The 19,700-nt window shown below is 44.4% G+C and overlaps 1 protein-coding gene across 2 annotated transcripts in view; it reads left to right on the top strand.

Moving 5' to 3' along the window:
- The first annotated feature begins 8,164 nt into the window (after positions 1-8,164).
- Positions 8,165-19,700, top strand: part of ZNRF3 (zinc and ring finger 3) — a 98,677-nt gene continuing 87,141 nt past the window's right edge. Inside the window, exon 1 of one of the 2 annotated variants that reach the window (XM_075110888.1) lies at positions 8,165-8,625. In XM_075110888.1, coding sequence (XP_074966989.1) covers positions 8,371-8,625 — 255 coding nt within the window. In that variant the 5' untranslated portion in view covers positions 8,165-8,370. The remainder of the gene's footprint in view (positions 8,626-19,700) is intronic. The other variant, XM_075110886.1, reaches the window with a different exon arrangement.

The following is a 19,700-nucleotide window of genomic DNA, read 5'->3' as shown; positions in this document are numbered from 1 at the left end:
AAGTGTGAAGAGCAAAGGGAAGCTCTCCCCCCGACTTTGTCAGGAGGGCCAGGGCAGGCAGCACTGCAAGGAGCTGGGTAGCAGTGCAGGGAGCTGGAGAGCACTCCCACCCACCCGCAGACCTGCCTGTGGGGTGGTCACGCCTGGGCTCTTGAACCCCAGAGCGGCTCGCAATTGTGTGCTTAAAAGCAGTTTTTCATGAGTTGCAAAACGTTATTGACTGTGGTATAGAATATTTAATGCTGTAGCCTTTCCCGCCTTCTTTTGGTTGTAATTTGTTCATATGTAAATAAAGTTTTCATTTTATTCCACTACTTTCTGAGATTACAGAATTTTTTCACTGCTTATGTTCTTCTGCTTCACAGGGATACGTCAAGCACTTTTATGGAAAATACATCTTAATCAAATAGTGTGTTTTAACTGGGCGATTAAAAGTAACTCTATCACCATAAGGAGCTAAGATTTCTATACAGTTCTTTCTCTAATTCCTTGCCTAGTCTCAAATACCATAACATGCTTCAGTGACGTGTGTCTGTTTAACGAGGAAGAGCAATAAATAGGAGAATAAAAGGTTAATGGGATGAAATTCTGGTTGTTTCAAAGTTAGTGGAGCAAGGCTTTTGCTCATGGAATGAAGCCAGAAGGAACTTCCTGTGGCTATCTAATCTGAGTTTCTTCAATACAGGTACATATAGTTTCATAAAAAGGATTCTTTCATCAAGCCTGAATGTCATGGCTTGAACTAAAATAAAGTATGGTCTTGCTTGTTTATTAATAACTCAAGTGATTAAAAAATTACCATAATTGCTGCAGTAGTAACCTGTTGCCTTGTTTAAAATGGACCCTATCTGCAGCTTGGATTTATAAAGCTTTAGGTTTTAGCCAAATTGATTTGGCTGCTTTTCCTGTATGAAATTTTCTGTCTGGACAGACAATCCATGGGACCATGATTACTACTTTAGTTTTAATTGCATGAGCTGAGTAGGTTGCACTTCCTAGATTCAGCTGCTCCTCAGGCCAGAGAACTAAAATGTCCCTTGGTGTTCTGTTACATATGACTACTTCAGTATCCATTGAATGGCTTGACTACATGCTCTTTTCTAGGGATCTTTTCCAGGAATCTTTTCCTTACCTTGCAATTCTGCAAAGTAAGTCTATTGTTTAAATGAATATTGTGCCAAGTGTGATGATTAGATTTCATGAGATCTGCATTTCTAAACATGGTTATTTTTATGCAGTATTGGCTTGCACTGTAATATCATGGATTGGATTCCTTAGTAATAAGTCAAGACTGAAGTAGTTCCTGCTATGAATCAGAAGTCTCAATTTTGTTTTAGGTATGTTTTTCTTATTTACGCTGCCACTACAGTGACTTCTTTCACATTGCACCTTGTGTCCTTGGTGTGACTGAGGGAATAATTCATCTTATCAACTCAACAGACTATGTGGGTACTTCATAAAATTGCATCAAGAATAAATGTTTTTAAATCATGAAACCAGTTATTTATCAAACATAATCAATTTCCATTGTTCAGAGTAGGGTCAAAATCCCATCTCACTCCAGCCCACTATCCTGGAGAAACTTCAAGCCTTCTATTTTGGAATCACTGGATTTCCTTACAGAAGCACACCTCTCCTGTATCATCACAGCATTGCCGTGGGAACTAATAAGATGCCCCAGTTTTCAGGAATTGCTCTCAACACTACAAGTTTAACTATTGTTTTAAATGAGATAACTGGGCTGCCTTTGCAAGTTGTTTATTTTGTCATAGTTATAGCAACGGCCTGGAACCCTGATTATTGTCTAACTTAACTTTAAGATGTATCCACTTATATATAATCCTTTTTATGTTCATTATGTCAGTACTCAGCTCTTTCAGCATCTTATTTAGTACCATCGGTAGCTCATCATTTTGGCTGGAATTCACTTGGTGACATGTCACTTGGCCCTGTGTGTCAGGTGACAGCCCTCCCAGGACATTACGCCTGCTCATCTACGTACCATCCGTGCTGGGTATGGTCATAAACCTTTCTACTGCAGATAAAAGCCTGATGATGCTTTTGTGACTACCAAAGATGAGAGGAAGGTATGAGGTGTTATGCTGTCATCACCGATTCTCTGCCTCTATAGAATAAGTAAGTAGGAGGATGAGAAGCTGTTGTGCACGGTCTGAATGAATCTGTGAAGTACTGGAGGGAGAAACCACTGTCCTTTCCATCAGCACTTCTGCAGTGGTGAGAATTGATGGAAACCAGTTTTTCCAGGAATAAAATTTCTGTTCATCGGTTGTAATTGCCAAGAAAAGAAGGAAATGAGGACCAGGTTGTTCTATTGAAATATAACCCATTTTTTCACATACAGCTTATTCTCAGTCACATTTCCCATTTGCCACTCTATGCTTAGAACACTTGTATTTATTGGAGACAGCAGCGGCGGTTTGTTGGGTTTTTGTGTGTTTGGGGGCTTTGTTTGTTTGTTTTTTCAGTTTATGTTTGTTACGGGTTGTTTTTTTTTTTTTGAGTGTCAGCTTGTGACTTACATTGAATACCAGGTAGTTAAAGGTAAAAGCAATCTCAGTACTGTCTACGTGGGTACAGCAGCACCCGCAAAAATACTCACAGCCTAAATACGAAAAGGTCATTGCTCACCAGCGGGGGGAGTTAGTCACTGCGCTCTGCAGCAACAGGTTGTCCTCACCCCTGGAAATGGGTTTCCCACTGAAACGTGGCCACGCTGGGTTATCTGTGTTATCGGATCACTTCTTATGATCAATCATAAGAGTAAGAACCACCTTTGCTTACTGTTTAACATATCTGAACAGCCCCTTTTAAGAGATTTTCCTTTTTCCTTTACAAAGTGGGTGAGAGATGAACTACGCTCCGAACAAGGTCTGGCTGATACGGAGACAATCTTAATCAAATGAAAATTCAAAATTCACAGTAACTGAAATACTTTGAATCCATGTTCATTGGCTAGTTTCTTTATTTCTTTGAAAAAGGGTCCTATTTTCTTTTGCTATGCTAGAATCTAAGTCAATACATGAGGAAAAAAGTTTATTGAAAATTCACACTATTACCAGCTGAAAGTTGGGTAAGTCTTTTGAGTTCTGACATTATGGCCGTGCTTATCGCAAACTGGATCGTTGGAAACTAACAGCATTGCAGATTGTCAGGAGGCTGGGTTCTGGTAACATGTCTGAAGAAAACACTTAATTGAAAATGTCATCTGCCCTTCACTGTACTAATAACTGATATTAGGTTTCGGGGAGGGTCCCTCATAACTGGAGGACAAACAAGTTAGTGCCAAAACAGCAGGGCTAAACATGCTTTGTTTCCAAGATATTTGTTCTTCATATCTCTGCACCCCCGCCCTTATCACCTCCCTTCAATAACCTGAGTTCTTTTTCCTTTCCTTTCACATTCCTTACGCATCCTCATCAAGCAAAAGACAACATATGCTGTGATTAATCTGCTGCTGTGCTCATACTTTTTTTCTGGCTACTGCCACGCAGAATGTGTGACAGCTGAACTCCACCAACCTCTGCCCCCCGCCCACCGAGGGACACTATTCTCTACCAAACATTTACATGCACGCACATTTACTTTATGTCCTTTCCTAGGGATAACCCCTTAAAATGCAAATGTAGTTAGTTACAAAAGCTTCATGTTAATTAAATGGGACACAATTAGGCTGGATTCTTTTATTTTAAAAACGTAAAATCAACAACAGACTGTTCTTTGGATAGTAGAATTGAAAAAGCTCAGTTTCTTAGATGTTTTCCTGCTGCCCTAGCTTCCCCCATGTCCTTTTTGGATACTGCTGCAGAACCCAGAGTCCAGAGCCTCTGATTTTCACAAAATTTACAGGAACGTACTATCTTAAGACCTCTGCTCTGTCCTTAAGCTTGGTTAAAATTAGCTAATAGGTTCAGAAGAGCGACAAGGCTGACGGCAGATAGCACATGTTTAATTTCCTTATGAAATGAGGCTAAAAAAGGCTCTAGAAGGGATTCTCCAGTGTGCTGTATTTGTGGTTGACTGCACAGATGTGACAGAAAGCAGCTTTCAGATGTCTTCAGCCAAATGTATTTTCAATTACAGGGATGGCAGGAGCAGGGAAGCTGGGCTCCTGCCTCATTTAATGGTGAGAATGGCTGATGGACATGTTGCGAGTGGCTACTCAATGTTGTTTTCTTCTTGCCTGATGTTCAGAGCTATACTCCCTGGTGCAATATTCCAGCTCTGCTCTCAGCACAAAATAATTAGTTATGTTTTGGACTTTTTCTATGACGTTCATCACAGCAGTATGTGGGCACTTCACTAACATTGTTTTCTCTCCAGAGCAACATAGCGGGAGGGTGGTTCTATAATATCCATTTCTTTGCAAGGGAAATGAGATGTAGAAAGTTTTGAGTCAAAGGCATCCTCTAGTGTTGATTGCCCTCTTCTGAGATGCCTGGGGCATGCTTTCTCAGGCCATTTGGCATTATACATAATTTTGTTATGTTCAAATCACAGTTCTTACTGTCCTCAGTCAGTTACAAATGCTCTAGAGTTCTGTATTTCAGACCCTGGGCCTCAGTTTGTTATGCAGGGAAAAGAAAAGAAAACATATCTGAAGTATTATGGCATAACTGAATTGTGACCTGTAAGCTGCCAGCTGGGAAGGAAGCCAATTACAAATATTTGATTGCTTTAATGATAGACAGTCCATTCTCTTCCTGCAACCTCCTGCTTGGATTTCTGCCCAGGTAGAGGGAACTTGGAGCCGAGACCTAATGCCTCGTGTCACTCCTCAGTATTCAACTATGAGGCTACTGCAAAGGCAATTTCGCTGTGTCTATAGTCCAATTATATGGGTAGTTTAGTGGGGTGGATCAGATATTCAGCAACTTTTATTTTAGGGGTAGGATGCTGTCCACTTGTCACATAGAGCCCCATTCCCATATTTGCCACTAGTTATTTTCCAGATTTATTTGGCTGGCGATTTCTGCATTCCTAACTCTCACCTAACCTGGAGAGGCCCTACTTCTAGGCTGTTTCCTAGGAAATATCAAAAAAGTACTGATGATTCTATTTCATTAACAACAGAGGCAGGGGTCTTATCTGTAACATTTTGTTCACTATACTTCGATTTTTATCTACAGTGGGATTCTCCTGTGGAGCAAGACCCTGTGGGAAAAATGTACCCACGTAACAGAAGAATTTCACAGTACACGTGGACAGGGGACAAGATCATCATTTAATTGTCTAATTTGGATAATCCCTATTTTCTTGATATTTAAATTTGAATCTAATCTAATAATATCTCAAGGTATATGTTTATGGAATTTTAAAAGATTAAATAGAAGAAAGAGGAAAAATTAAAGACACATTGTTCACAGATGCCTTGTGAGGGACATTTAAGTTCAATGCATTGAATATTAAGACAGTTGCCTGACATATGAGCCCCTACACTGCTGTTGCCCTACATCCACTTTATTGACCAGCAGGGAAGGACACAGCATTCTTGATTTTTCAGTTTCACAGCTAAGAATCAGGAATCTCAGGTTCTTCCCAGTTTTTGTAGGACTAAAACTCTGTGTTCCACACACACTGAGCTCTTGTTGTGGTCTCTTCCAGCTCCTAGACTTCCAATTCCCTTCTCCACTCCTAAAGCCACTCTTCCCAATACTATTTTAGCTTGCTGATTCAGTTTAAAAATAACCTTCTCCACTCTGTCCCTGCCCCCTGTTCTGGGCTGCCTTTAGCCCTGGTCTCTTCCCTGATCCAGTTTGCCATACAGCTCCACTAAAGTTACACTGGCATGATTAAGGAGAAATCATAGAAAAGAAACAAATGTCAAGGGAATAGATGTTTAATATAAATACTTCTCCCAAAATAGGCAAATTTCTGCCAGAAATGGCAAGTCATATTCAGCAAAAAACTCATCAATTAGCACAGCAAGTGCTATGGCTGTCCCCGGTCTCTGACTGTGCCTGGGACAGAGGGGAACAAATACCATGGTGCTGGGTGGTTGCTCCCAGCTGTGCAACGGTGTCGTACTGGAGGGCATTCTGTAAGGGGCACCGTTTGTTCATTACCTTCCGTGTGCCAACCTGTGCACACCCCATTGTCCTCTGGCACTGAAATTCCGACTCTTCTTACTGCCGATAACCTGAAGACATGCCCATTGAGCGTAGGACAGTTGGGAGGCCTTGAGTTACAACAAGTTATGACATAAGCTGTTTACCTTTAGTAATAGAACGCTGAAAAAAATTGATTGCAACGGCATAAGGACCTTTGCAGGAAGAAAAATACCCAGTGAAAAAAGACATCCTGAATCTGACATGCAGGGCATAAACACCTCTCAATGACTGGAAATGCATTGCTGTTGCCTCTTCTGGAAGGGGTGAGAAGACAGCGGCTTAAAAAGTCTGGGTATCGTTTGCCCAAGCCACTGAAGTTAGTGAAGAGAGAGAATTAGCTGAATGGCAAGAGACTTTCTCCTCATGGCACATGCACAGCCCAGGTTAACAGTGACCATCTCATCATCATAACAGCAACCTCTGCATACATCTCTGCTTTTGCTACAGTCTGTGAAATGATTTATCTGACTCAGCAGGGAAAAAGTCTCCTGGAGTTCTCAGTGTTCAACCTGTTCCTATGTTGTAGGAAACCCTGTGTTGTCTAAGCATCAGCCATTTGCCTCACAGGTGAAGGAAAATCAAGTAGAGGTAGTTTGTACTAAGGGATTAAAATGCTTCTATTTAGTACACTAGATGCTCTGCGTTTCTGAAATCCCACTGAAATATAATCTAAAATTTGCACGTGATGACCACATCTAAATTTGTGTAGTGCATTCTCTGTTGTCACCAGGCTAAAGCACCAGTCATGCTCCTTCCAGCTCTTTCTAGGCATGCGGTAGTTTTGCAGCCTTTGATTCATTTTGCTGAAGTCTTAGGTTTGTGGGGTATTTTGTGGCTTGTAGTAGAAACCCAGGGCGTATGTTCCTTCTTGACCCTTCTTCACTGAAGAACTCTTCAATGATTTGTTAAGCTATCGCTGCTTGCTCTGTCACGCTAAGGATGCCACTGTTCTTGTCTTCTGGTGTAGCAAGGTATATTTAGGAAAAGAGCAGGCAATTTGCAGACCATGGTATTATTCCTTGTGCCAGTGGGTTAGGGAATCACCCCAGAGCTAGAGGTTGCTTCCGAACATTGTGCTTCATAACCGACATCTTGCATCAGTTTGTCTAATCCCCCTTGTAACTGATTTACACTTTTAGGCTCGGTAACACCTTATGTTAATGAGTTCCACAACTTACTTGTATGTACTTTTAAAGGAAAACTATATCATTGGCCGCCATCCAGTATAAAAACCATTACCCGTACGCCTTTTGCACATTATTCATGGAGGTTTCATAGACTTGCACTAACATCAAGCCAAGGAGCCCGGGTTACCTAGGCTCCTCTAACCGGCGCAACTGCCGAGTACTGGGTTCGAGGAGCTGGATCAGCCATTCCTGCCCTACACACAAATGCGGAGCCTTGTCGGATGCTGGCGTCTGCTGGAAACAGCAAGCGTTACCGGAACGCCGTGCACAGGCCACAGCGGAGCAGCGTCTCTCCAGGGAGGGCCGGTGACTTGGGTACATTTGGTTACCCCCCAGGGGCCGTGTCTGCCCAGGTCCGTGTCCCCCCCCGGGCGATCGCGCCCGGGGCTTCGCGCCTAACGTGCTCGGGCGTTCCCCGGCGACGGGCGGCTGCGGGCCGCGGAAGCGCCGGGAGGCGGCCCGGCCTCCCCCCCGCCCCAAGCCCGCCGCCCGCTGCGGGACGGGCAGGCCGACAGCCCCGCCGCCCAGGGGGAAGGCCCCGACGGGCGCGGGCCGCGGCGTCCGCCACAGGCCGCCGCTCGCCTCCCCGGGCCCGGGCCCTGCAAGGCCCGGCTCTGCAAGGCCCAGCCGCGTGGGAGGCCGCCTCGCCGAGCGCCGCGCCGGGTGTCCCCCCGCCCGCTCTCCGGGGCTCCCGGCGGCGCTCGGAGCCGGGCCGGGCCGGCGGCCGCTGTGCTCGGCCGGGCCCGGCGGGGGCCGCGGGCCGTGTGTGAGCGCCGAGGGAGGGACGGAGCGGGTCAGAGCGGCGCGGAGGGCGGGGATAACCCCGTGGTGGCCGTCACGTGGAGCAGATGAAAGGGAAGCGGCTTGGCAGGGCGGAGAGGAGCCGGGGCGAGGGACGGGGAGCGCGGCTTGGCAGGCGGCGGCGAGGAGCGGGGCGCAGCGCGGCGGGAGGGCTGCTGCCATGGGGCGCTGACCCGCCCGGGACCCCGGCCCCGGAGCTGGAGCCGCTCGGGAGCGATGCGCGGCGGCGGGGCGCCGCTCCCCCCCGCCGCGCGATGAGGGGCTGCGGGGCCGGCGCGGGGCTGGCCGTGCCGCCGCCGCCGCCGCCACCGCCGCCGCCGCTGCTGCTCCTCCTCGGGTTGCTGCTGGCCGCGGCGCCGGGCGCGGCGCTGGGCAAAGAGACGGCGTTCGTGGAGGTGGTGCTCTTCGAGTCCAGCCCCAGCGGCGACTACACCACCTACACCACCGGGCTGCAGGGCCGCTTCTCCCGCGCGGGGGCCACGCTGAGCGCCGAGGGCGAGATCGTGCAGGTGAGCGCCGGCCGGGGGGGCGCCGCCTTGCCCCAAGATGGCTCCGCGGGGCCCGGCCGCCCCTTCACCTGGCGGCACAAAGCCCGCGCCGGGCCGGGCCGGGCCCGCCGCCCCACGTGCGCCGCCGCGGCCTGGGGACGCGGGGGGCCGCGGTGACAGATGCGCGCCCCGCGTACAAAAGGGCCCCGACGCGGGGTCCCCGCGGCCGCCGAGCCCCGGCCTCACCTTGGCCGACCGGCGCGGAGCCCCGTTTGACAGCGCGGGGGCGCGGCGGAGCGGGGGGCCGCCTTTTCGCGGGGGCGCGGCGGGCCCCGACGGCCCCCGCTCCGCACGCAGCCCCGCAGCTCCGTGGGGCGGGGGCGGGCCGGCGGTGCGGGGCGCTGCGCGGGGGCGGCCGCTGGCTCTGCCCGGGCGGAGGTGCGGGGCGCTGCCGCCTCTGTGGCGGGAGCGGGCCTGCCCCGCGCCCGGGGACGGCCACCGCGCCCGCCCGCGGGGGGAGCCCGGTGCAAAACCGGCGCAAAACCGGCGCAGGAGCGATCCGCTGCGCCTGGCGCTCGGGTGGCTGCTGGTCCTCCCTGGCCATCCCCGCATCCCTCCGGACACGGGGTGTTACGGGGGCTGCTGCGTTCTGCCCCGCTGTTGGTCCCGCACTCGGGGCTGATTTTAAGCGATTCTTTCATAACGTGAAATTTCTTCTAACGCTGCTTTCGCCTTGCTCACCAGAGAAATGATTTCTGTGTTTATCTGAACGCAGCTATTCTTTACTCTGTTTGAAACTCTTGAAGGGCTTATCTAATTCCTTTGTAGTCGCTTGTAATTGTTGACTTTCTTTTTTTTCCCCTTTGGCTAAGTAAAGAAAAATGACTTAAATGGTGTTTTAATAAGTTTGACTGTTAAGCGATTGCCAATAGCGATCCTCATTTCTCATTAACAGCTGTGGAGTTTGTTTGCCTGAGTTCCATATATGTACGCATGCATACACACATAAATATATATGAAATTTTAAAAGAGCTAAGTGGTGGTCAGTAAGCTCTAAAAACAACCTGCAAAGCTCTACAAGCACAAATACATTACTATCAAAGTAACTTTTTTTTTTTAGCTTCTTCTAAAGTAAAGAATACTGCTTTTGAGTGTTTGGTATTTCAAAACAGTTTCAACTGGAAGGATTTGTTATAAAAGTTCTCTTGCAGGCAAAAAAGTTGTGAGAATAAGCTGCTGATATAAGGGTGTTTATTCTCCCAGAGAGAAGATGGGTGGACCAATTATATTTCTGACATTTTTAACAAAGGTAGTGCGAGGAGGGGCTGGAACAGACAGTGGCGTTTTCTGACATTTTGGTGCATTACCAAACAGTGTGTGTGACTGGGGATAACAAGAGACTCTGAAGTTTCTTTTTGTGTCAGGTGTTAGTGTTAAGAACAGAACAGAGGCCATTTACTGAGGTCATACTTCCCTTGAGATTGCAAGTGGAGAAAAAACATACTGTTTTGTTAAGGCTCAGTTTTGCATAACTTGAAACAAATGCATTAAACGGACTTCTGTAGGCCTTATTGTGTGCAGCATCAGCTCTCTGCTTCCTTTTCATACCTGAGTAGGCAGCACCCCAAATAGGAAAGGCTACGGTGAAAGCCAAATTATGTGGCCCATCTTTTACAGTCATTTATCACTCAAAAACTGTTTTGCATATTCATCTGTACATACGCTGGATAACATACATCATGAACAGGCTATTTTTTCCCCTGAGCCACTGTGTGTAATAGTTTTTTTTTTTTTTCAGAGAAGGGAATATGGCAGACGTTGCTCCAGAGCAGCTAGGCTGAATGCTGTCAGTCATATTTTCACTGCTTAGTTTTTAGATTACTTATAGCATCTTTGGTCAGTGTCATGCTTTCTTCATCTTTTCCTGAAAGTGAGTTTTTCAGAGCCAAAATTTATAAAGATGTCCACAGCATTGTCTTGCCTCCCTTTTTGAGCTAGGCTGTGTATTTATGGAACTATGTGAATCTGCGGTTCTGGATCATTGTTTAAAGCTCACTGTGAGATTTAGAAAAGGATTGTGAAGCTAATGCCACTGAGAACCTGTTCAACAGTAGCTAGTGGTACATCAGTCAGCGAAGCAAGCTCTTCTTGGCCTCAACCGCTTTGTCAGTGCACACAGCTCTTTCAAGATTAAGATGCATTTTTCTTTAAACTGGAATATTAAAAATTCTTGAAAATCAGGCACACATTAAAGAATGGATCAAAGGAATTGTGGTTTTGGGACTCCACAAAGACTTACTTTTGTTTATGTTAATAGCACCAATTACTCATTGGTCTTGAAAGTCTGAACAAAAAAAAACCCCGAATCACAAAAACCTTAAGAAACAATGCACTTTCAGCTTTCGATAGGTCATACATTTACTCCTAAACTGGTTATTGGTCAGATTCCTATCCGGTGGTGGTATGCTCTTACATTGTCTCTCGTGTTATTGTGAACAAGTCTTATTAGGGTCAAGTGTCTACTAGAATAACTCTTCAGAGAGATGAAATGTTCATATGTTTTCTTTCATGTGGCCACAGTTCGTATTCAGCAAACTCATCCTTAGGTTGCTGTGTCAGCTGGTCCTTAAACTGCTCAAAGGTCTAACCATCTCAGTGGTATCTGGTGTACTGGAATATTGTGTGTTCCTTGGGGCAACATCCTGGCCATTAGTATGGTTGAGATTGGAAACTGAAAATGTCTGATTAGCAAGTGATTGTGAAAATAAGACTTTGTTGAAACCTTAAAATGATATTTTGCTTTAAAACGGATTGTGACTGGTGAACTCCTTATGGTTGAAACTTCTTGTAGCATTCAGACCAAAAGCTCAGATGTAGTTCTGTGTCAGACTAGATGCTACGTGGCCACAGACTTACAGTGTTAGGCCAATAAGCATCACTGATTTGACTAGCAGTGGCTTCTTTGCTCAGAGTGGGATTGCATATCTTAATTCTACTTGCACTCGGCAAGATTCTGGTCCAGTTGCTTATTCTGCTTGATGGCTACGGTGTGGAGCATCAAATGCTGTGTTTCTCATAAAGTTGTGGAGCTGATTGTGCTGCTCAGGTGAGGTGCTGCGAGAAGAGGATCGAGTTTAACGTTTGTTTTAGATTGCATTAAAAATTGTGACATGTTGAAAACTTTAATTGATACACACTCGTCATTGTTAGTTCTCTCTCTTACTCTTTCTTTTTGCTACTCCTGCCTTAGTTAGGTACACTGCTGAGTACAGTAACATAGGTGTGTTACCAATATATACAATTTTGGAAGAGAAGCAGCATGGAGGAGAGACATAGGAATATTATGCCTGTTTTTTCTGTGCGATAAAAGTTTGGGTTTTGGTTGGTTTGTTTCTGCTTGGAAGCCTCAGCAAGGGAATAATGAACTTTATGTAGCCATTGAACTGGAGTGATGCGTAGATTACATGATAATCTCCGGTTCCATATTTTTTTGTGCTCCAAAAGTAACAGTTTGGGGAGAACAAGCATAACTCCATGCTATAAGCTCCAGGAAGAAAATAGAAGTGGGACACTTCCCAACTTCTTGCTTGGCAGTTCCTTGCAGCGATGCTATTATCCATCTTCCTTCTCTTGCAGAAGATGGGGAGGCTTAGAACTGGAGTGCAGGACTGTGTGCCTGTGTGCTCCTTCCGTCTCCATCCCACCCCTTGTTTACTTGAATAGCTTTGAACCTTTTCCTTTGTTTGCTCAAAATTCAAAAGTTGCTAAAGACTGTAATATTCTGTCAGTTAGGCTTCAAGCTCCGAAGCATTAGCGAAGTTTTTAACGGCATGGAAAACAGTGACTCGAAACAACTGTGCAGATATATAGATGTCTGGCAATGATCAGAGGAGGCTGAATTGGGGGTATGTTTGTGTCCTTTGAGAATGGAAAACAAAAATGTGTATTTTCAGGGTTTTTTGGTTGTTGTTTTGTGAACAGGCAGGTTAAGTTTCTTCTTGCTTGAGTTGAGTGCCTGAAGGCCGTTCAAATTGAGGAAGTGGAATTATTTGTGGCTTTGAGTCACTGTCTTCTTGGGTGTTTTCTTTGCTAGTTATCCTCTTAGAATATGAAGACACCTGTGACTGGGTTTGTGTTAGTTTCCATACCTTAACCGTAAAGCTGTGGCTTACAGTAATGATACTGAGGACATCAGGGATAATACGTTTCTCTGGTAAAACTGAGTTCCTATTACCGGTCTTTGGGGCTTCAGGTTTGCTTTGTCATCATGTCCTTGGAATGAAGTATCTTGGAGTTGAGCTGTCATTGGAACATGGCACTTTCATTCTGGTGGAAAACAAAGAGCTGACACCCAGTGGATGCTGAGAATGGGCTGAGGAGAAGGGCTGTCCAGCATTTCCTGTTTCTTGGTTTTGGTACAAAGACAGGAGACCTGGAATGTACCTGTTCTGTCTTGTATGAGAAGTGGGACTAGGTTACAGGTTTTGTCCTCTCCGATCGTCAGTCTTCGATATTATGAACAGATGCTTACAACTGGCAAATGGTGTGAGGCAAGGGAGAATAGTCATCTTTGAGGTGTGCATCTTCAGCTGTTGGTTCTAAGCGCTGTCCTGTTGGGGCGTCTCACCTGAACTTGCATCAGGCAGGACCATGAGCTGCATTGCCATTCTGAAGGCCTGCTGAAAGTTAAGAAGGTTGTGTTACACAAGGCTGAATCATGAATGGAAGAGATTTAATTGCTGCTGTCATAAAAAAAAATTCTGAGCTTTCATAGAATGTATTTCCTGTTTAAAATCTATTTATTTATTTATTTATTTTAATACCAGCAAGTCACTGACGGCTTCGTTTTGGTTATCACGGCATCGAGAGTGTGTCTGTTGTTACGTAGTCAGAGTGGTGAGTAACTTCTATACTTGTTGCTTTGCTGCTTTGTGGATCAGAAACCTTGTCTAATCTAAGCGTCAGTTTTTCTTTTGTTTTCTGGTTATCATTGCATTAAGACTTGACTATCCAGCTGGTAGGAACAAGACTCTTCTATACTACAACATTGGTATATGCATGGAATAGCAAAATATTTTACAAGTTTCGATTGTGCATTTTCCGAAATCTCAGTTCTTTAAAGCATATGTGCAGGTTTTGAAACCTGAACTGGAGGTTGAGTTGGCAGGGCTTGTCAATCCTCCCTGTTATGGGAGAGAATTGATAGGTGAAAAAAAGATGAAAAATGCAGGTTTAGTCCTGTGGACAGCAGGCTCCCCTTTTGTAGTTTCTGTGGTGTGCTGTGCCTGATCTGAGCTTGATCAGTGCTTATTCTTTAGTGGTTTCTGACAGAAGAATGAAGACTGCACATGCCCAGAATTTCCTGGCTTCTTTCAGGGCTTGGTTTCCCTACTCTGTTGCTACTGGTTGAGTTTTTCATGCTGTGAAAGGGAGGCATTCTTCATGGGGGTGCAACAGGTCTGGGTCCTCTACAGGAGAAGGCCAAGATTATAAAGGAAGTGTAATTCACATTTGAAATAAGATATTGTTAAGGTAAAGACTTGCACGGTTTTTTTGAACCTGGTCAGCCTTTGGAGCATGTGTAATGCACAAGCAGCTTGCTTGCAGCAGAGGTGGTGTCCTGGGCTTGATCTCCAATTAGATTGATCTAGGTGTTGCCCAGTTTTTCATCCCTCCCTCTGTTCCTCCCTTCCTTTTTTTTTAAGTTTCAGTCATGCTTTAGTCCATTGTGTACTGTGGTGTGGGGTAGTACACAGGGAGAGTTGAAAACAGCCCATTGAAGTGTTTTGCATAGGTCGTTCATCCTCTTATATTTTGTCTTGACACTGGGCACTGTCTTCACACTGTGAGCTCCAGCCCAGTCACATCGTTGCTGCTTTAGTTCACAAGAAGTTGCCTGTTCTCATTGGCTTCTGGATGCAGTATTGTAAATAAGGATCTTTATTTTTTATTAACTCTTCAATGTTGCAATAGCCAAGATGTCTCTTGGTGGTGGTGAATGGTAGTGAAAGGACTTGGTAACTCCTTCTGTGCTAGCGACCTGCTCTTGTGTGATGTCCACTTGCAGCTGCAGTGCACTGCTTTGAGAATCCTGTACTTGTGCCGTCCTCTTAAGGTACACTGCAACTGTGGAACAAAATTTCAGAGGGTGGTGTCAGAGACTGTGGTGAGAAGGGGCACTTGGCTGCTTAAACCTTCTGCGAGAACATCCTTCTCTCTCCTTCGGTTGGACAGTTTCATGTCTTCTTTCATATCTTCCAGAAAAAGAAACACCTTATGCAAATAGTTAATATAAACTCAAAATTGCCATGGAATTTTAAGGGCTAGTAAATCATATTTACCTAGTTAAAAACTTTGGACTTTCAAGCTTTAGACTATTAGAATACCTTATAATGTATTAATGGAGAGTTAAGGGCACCCGTGCAAACTGCTTCTAAATGAGTCTAAGGCAATAGTAAATAAATGTTTCTAGGCATTACTACAGGAGAGAAGGCTGTTGAAAAGATAAGGTACCAAAATCTATGATGAATTACTGCTTTTGGAGGAGGCTCCAGTGTCTGTGGTATTTGCACGCAGTTGCAGCAATACCCAAATCGTTCTACCAGAGCCATGTCAGCATGCAAGACTGAGACAGTCCCTTGAGGAGAAGGTGGGAGGCACAGTATAAGAGAACGAGGTAAAAGATATCTAAATATGGAGGAGAAGGTACAATGGAAAGAGAAAAAAACGCTAATGTGACCTATTTAGAGGAAGAAGAATGAAGTAGGTTAATATAGTAAATAGAAGCAGAAAACTTCCAGCACTTGGTCTCATACTCAGGCCAACCAGTGCAATTTCTGTTCCTTTCCAAATAAAGGTGGGGAGATCAAGTGGGGTAAAAATAGTTTTTGGGAGTTCAGATGACTTTTCCATGTAGACCCTAAGTTCAGTTAAACCTTCCTGCACAGACGTTTAAGGTCTGTGCTGTTGAAAACCTTGCCCTTGCTGGCAGGATGCTGACCACTTCCTTTTGCATGTAGTCCTATTGCTTCTTCAGGAGGTGGAACTAGGAAAAAATCGCAGAGAGGAGTGGTGCTCAAAAATTGTTAAACACGGAGCCATTTGGAGAACTTTTTTTCATTTAGATGTATTTATGTTGAGACTATATCTATGTCACTGTAATGGTTTAGATACAATTACAGCCTGCTTTATAGTGTTACCGGCACTTGTGGCCAGCCGTGCCCCACGGATAGGATTGGCACTTGCTCTCCCTGAGCGCTCCACTGATGGATGTGATTATGGGACAGGGTAACTTCTTTTTAATTGCTTTGCCTAGTGAAGGGCTTCTGAAATGACTCCAGGTGAAGCATGTAGAGGTCATGATTTGATGTGGCATAACTTGGTGAGAAAGAAACACATGCAGCATTGCTGCAAGCAGATCTTATAGGAAAGTCTTGAGTAGTTGTATAAAACCATTGATTAGCATACATAGTAATTTTCTTCCAGTTTATACCATCTTGTGGTGGAGAATGTATTTAAAAATGCTCCCTTTTTTTTATTACAGTCTTCTAGTCCTTGTTTTGGAATTTCAAAGTGAGGCCCTTCTGGACCAAAATAACTTTCATAAACATAGTTTTTCAAAGTGTGAATGCTTTCAAGAGGCCAGCATCTTACTGGTTAAGAAAAGGTAAGATCTGGTGGCAGTAGTCTGCTGTATGTTCTACCCAGTTATGTAAGTGGTACATGTATTTGCATTAATACACTTAGTACATTAGAAGTGCTCCATTTAGGAAGTGTTAAATATTAACTTGTACATACTATCTCATCTTTTGAGCATCTGCACTTCAGTATTCAAATGTGGTCAGACCAGAGCTTGTGGTGCCTACATATGAAAACAGAATGAATTCAAGTTGAATGCTTGGCCTTATTTCTCATGTTTCCTGGCTTGAAGGGAGAGCCCTTCACATTAAAGGAGATTGGCAAAGGAAAAAGAGATTGTTTTTAAACAAAGACATGTTTTGAAACTGTTACAACAGCAACGGAAGATTCATGTAAAAAAATAAATATTTTTTTTCTGCATTTTTCTTGACTGCTTGACACTTGATCCAGAGGTGACCAGGGGAGCATGATCCTGCAGATACCCAGGAGAGGCTGGCAAAAATTGCACTTCACTGCGCTTATCCCATTGATGGAGCTATGCTTGTGTCAGGATTGAGTAGTAGTGCTCAAGAAAATAGGGTTCTGGTGGCTTAGGGTGTCCTCTTCACAGTGGCAAATTGCTTTCATTCATTTTTTTTTAATTTCCTTTTCATGCTGCTTTAAAAGACTTTTGTTGTTGCACTTGGCTTTAAGATGAAAAGCCAGTTTACAAAGGTTGATTAGGTGCCTGTTATGTTCCAGACACAAGTACACCCTTAAATATGTAGCTTAATATATGCAGACTCTCTAGGCTTCCCAGACCCATGTTACTCTGCATTAATATAAGGATTTTTTAAAGCTACTGGCCAACTTAAGCTTTCTGTTGGTTTTCTTGAGCTTAAGCTGTTATTTTGCATAATTTTCAGTAGTAAAGCAAACTGAAGAGTCAGTGAGGAGGTGACTGGCCTGACAAAGAACTAAGGGGCATATTTTAGAGTCTACAGTCATGGTTTGAGGACAACTGTTTAATTAGCTGTACAGGCATGCATGTTGCAAGTACGTGCCTCCTACTGTGAATTTATTGCATGTGCTTGGTAAGCAGCTTTCAAATGCTTCTGATTGTAGTGTTTGAAAAATTGCTTTTAATTCAGGAAAGACCCTAGTTTGTGCCAAGATCTGTTTTCCTACTTTGAGGCTTTTGATGCTTGCCTGCCTTAAAAGAAATATAATAAAAAGTGTATTAAGTGTGGGTGGGAAGAATCCTCCTCTGTTTCTCTCTTTATCCATTCCCCTCCCTGCCCCCCCCCCCCCCCCCCCCCCCCCAGCAAGCAGAAGAGACTCTAACCAAGCTTTCTATTGAGTTCACCTTTGGAATACAAGGTTTCCAGCCTTAAACAGTGCACTTTGTTGAAAGATTAAGAAAAGTGAATTTGGAGGGCTGACTTGGAGTTGTAGAAGGTGTTCTGTTAATTTTTATACACTGATAGATCAGTTCTAAAACTCTGTAGTTCATGGAGAGGAATGTCTTTTAAAGGCAGTGACTTATTTTTGAATTATTTTTTTTCCCCCTGCAGAGGCTGCCCTTGAAGATTTATAGACTTTCCATTTGGGCCTAATGGTGGTTAAATGGTGGCACTGGGAATTGAGCCTTGATAGGTTTTACTTTAATAGTGACAATAATAATATCCATATCTCCTAGATAAAATATCAACAATATTTATAGAGAGTGCCAGTTGCACACACTAATACTGTCTGTTCTTGCTGCACTGAAGTTTTACCTGTCCTTGCTGGCTTTGGAGATCAGGATAGCGGTTAGGATGTGCAGTACAGCAGTGGCTGCCCTTTTCATAGGCAGAATGGGATTTCTCCAAAGGCAGTCTCTAAAGGGTGTGTATGCTATAACAGGAAAATGTATTGGTTCCCATTGCAGTGTTGTATTTTACAAGGGTCCAGCATACTTTTGCATATCTGTTTTGTATTTATTTAGAAGCCCGTTAGAGCAGATACTGTCTTGCACACTGTGAGGATAAAGGGGAGATGAACACTTTATGGTCTGGATGCCAAGCTGGCAGATGTCCCAAATGATGCGTAGCAAGGCTGGGAGCGAGAAATGAGCCCATGAAACAGAGCCAGGAGATGCTACTGAGTTCAGTATTTAATAGGAGCCAAGGACCGGAGACCTCTTTTAGCTCAGAGGCAAGGTATCCCCAGTCTGCTAGCTGGCAGTGTTTTGCCTGTTTAAAAGATAATATCTCTTGCATCCCAAAACTGTCTGAGGAAAAGACACTGAGGAGTAGTTAATGCAAAAGAACTTCCAAGGTGTGATCTTATTTGGGTTTTTGCTTTTCGTTTGAGAAAGCTGTGCTGGCAGAGTTCCTCCTCCCCCACCACATTCTAACTTCCAGTGATAATCTTTGTAGGTTTTGATACTGGGAATTTACAGAGATTTTTCTGTAGTGGAATAACAGGGTTGCAGTTGCAGACTGGGATAAATTTCTCAACCATGCGTATCTTGTTTATATTCAGTTGCCACCGGGAGCTGAATCTCCTCAAATAACAGTAGTTAAACAAAGTGATCCGGTCTCCTTTTGTCCACCCGTCTTGTTATCTGCAGGCAACTATGGAAAGATAAGTAAGATTTGAAATCTCTCAGGACAGCTTTGGTATTAAACATAGATCTATTCCACAATAGTCAGCCAAAATGTATGGATGGGGGTGTGTGTGTGATGTATGCAGTATGATTAACTGAAGTTACACCAAGGTGAAACCAGCAAAATCTCTGTTTTTGAAGACTGCGTAAGTGTTTGTTTCAGGGGCTTGGAGAGGAACGTGCCTGGAGCCATCCCAGATGTAGAGGTAGTATGGGAAGATACTACCATCCTTGTCAGTAAAAGGGCTGAAGTGTCCTCAAAGAGTTAAGCTCTAATTAGCTCACTCTTGAGGTATTTAATATCCTTATTAAACTCAACTGCTGGTTCGCTTTTTTTTTTCCTTCTTATGGTGAATAAAATTTGTTGAAGAGCTGAGCCTCTGCCTCTCAGATCAGAGGCTCACAAGTTGAAGCTGGCAGTGCTAGAGGCTAGTTCCTATCTGTGTGACAGCATTTTTAATTTAACAGGACCGGCTTTGATGTTCTCGAATATTTATAGGCAGCTTCAGATCACTCCAGTATGTATTCTTTTTAACTGGAGCAGAAGTTCCTCCTCACACAACAGAATTTCTTTCCCTCTGTTTACTCTTTGGTCCCTTTTGGATTTGCAGTCATCAGAGTGGTTTTATGTTACAAAAATACTGCGTAAATAATTACTTGCGGGAGGAACCACTTGATTTCCTTTCTACTTTTTGCAGCTTGGGGGTAGTCCAGTTACTGCATCTTAGGTCCTTGTTTGAGCCTCACTACAGACATTTACGTTGTAGAAGAGACAGAGGCAGTGAAACAGCATCTGAGCAAAATGCAGTTATCGTGAAGCGTTCTCCTG

The sequence above is a fragment of the Phalacrocorax aristotelis genome, chromosome 15, assembly GCF_949628215.1.
Source record: "Phalacrocorax aristotelis chromosome 15, bGulAri2.1, whole genome shotgun sequence".
Classification (NCBI taxonomy): domain Eukaryota; kingdom Metazoa; phylum Chordata; class Aves; order Suliformes; family Phalacrocoracidae; genus Phalacrocorax; species Phalacrocorax aristotelis.
This window is presented reverse-complemented; position numbering and strand designations above follow the sequence as displayed.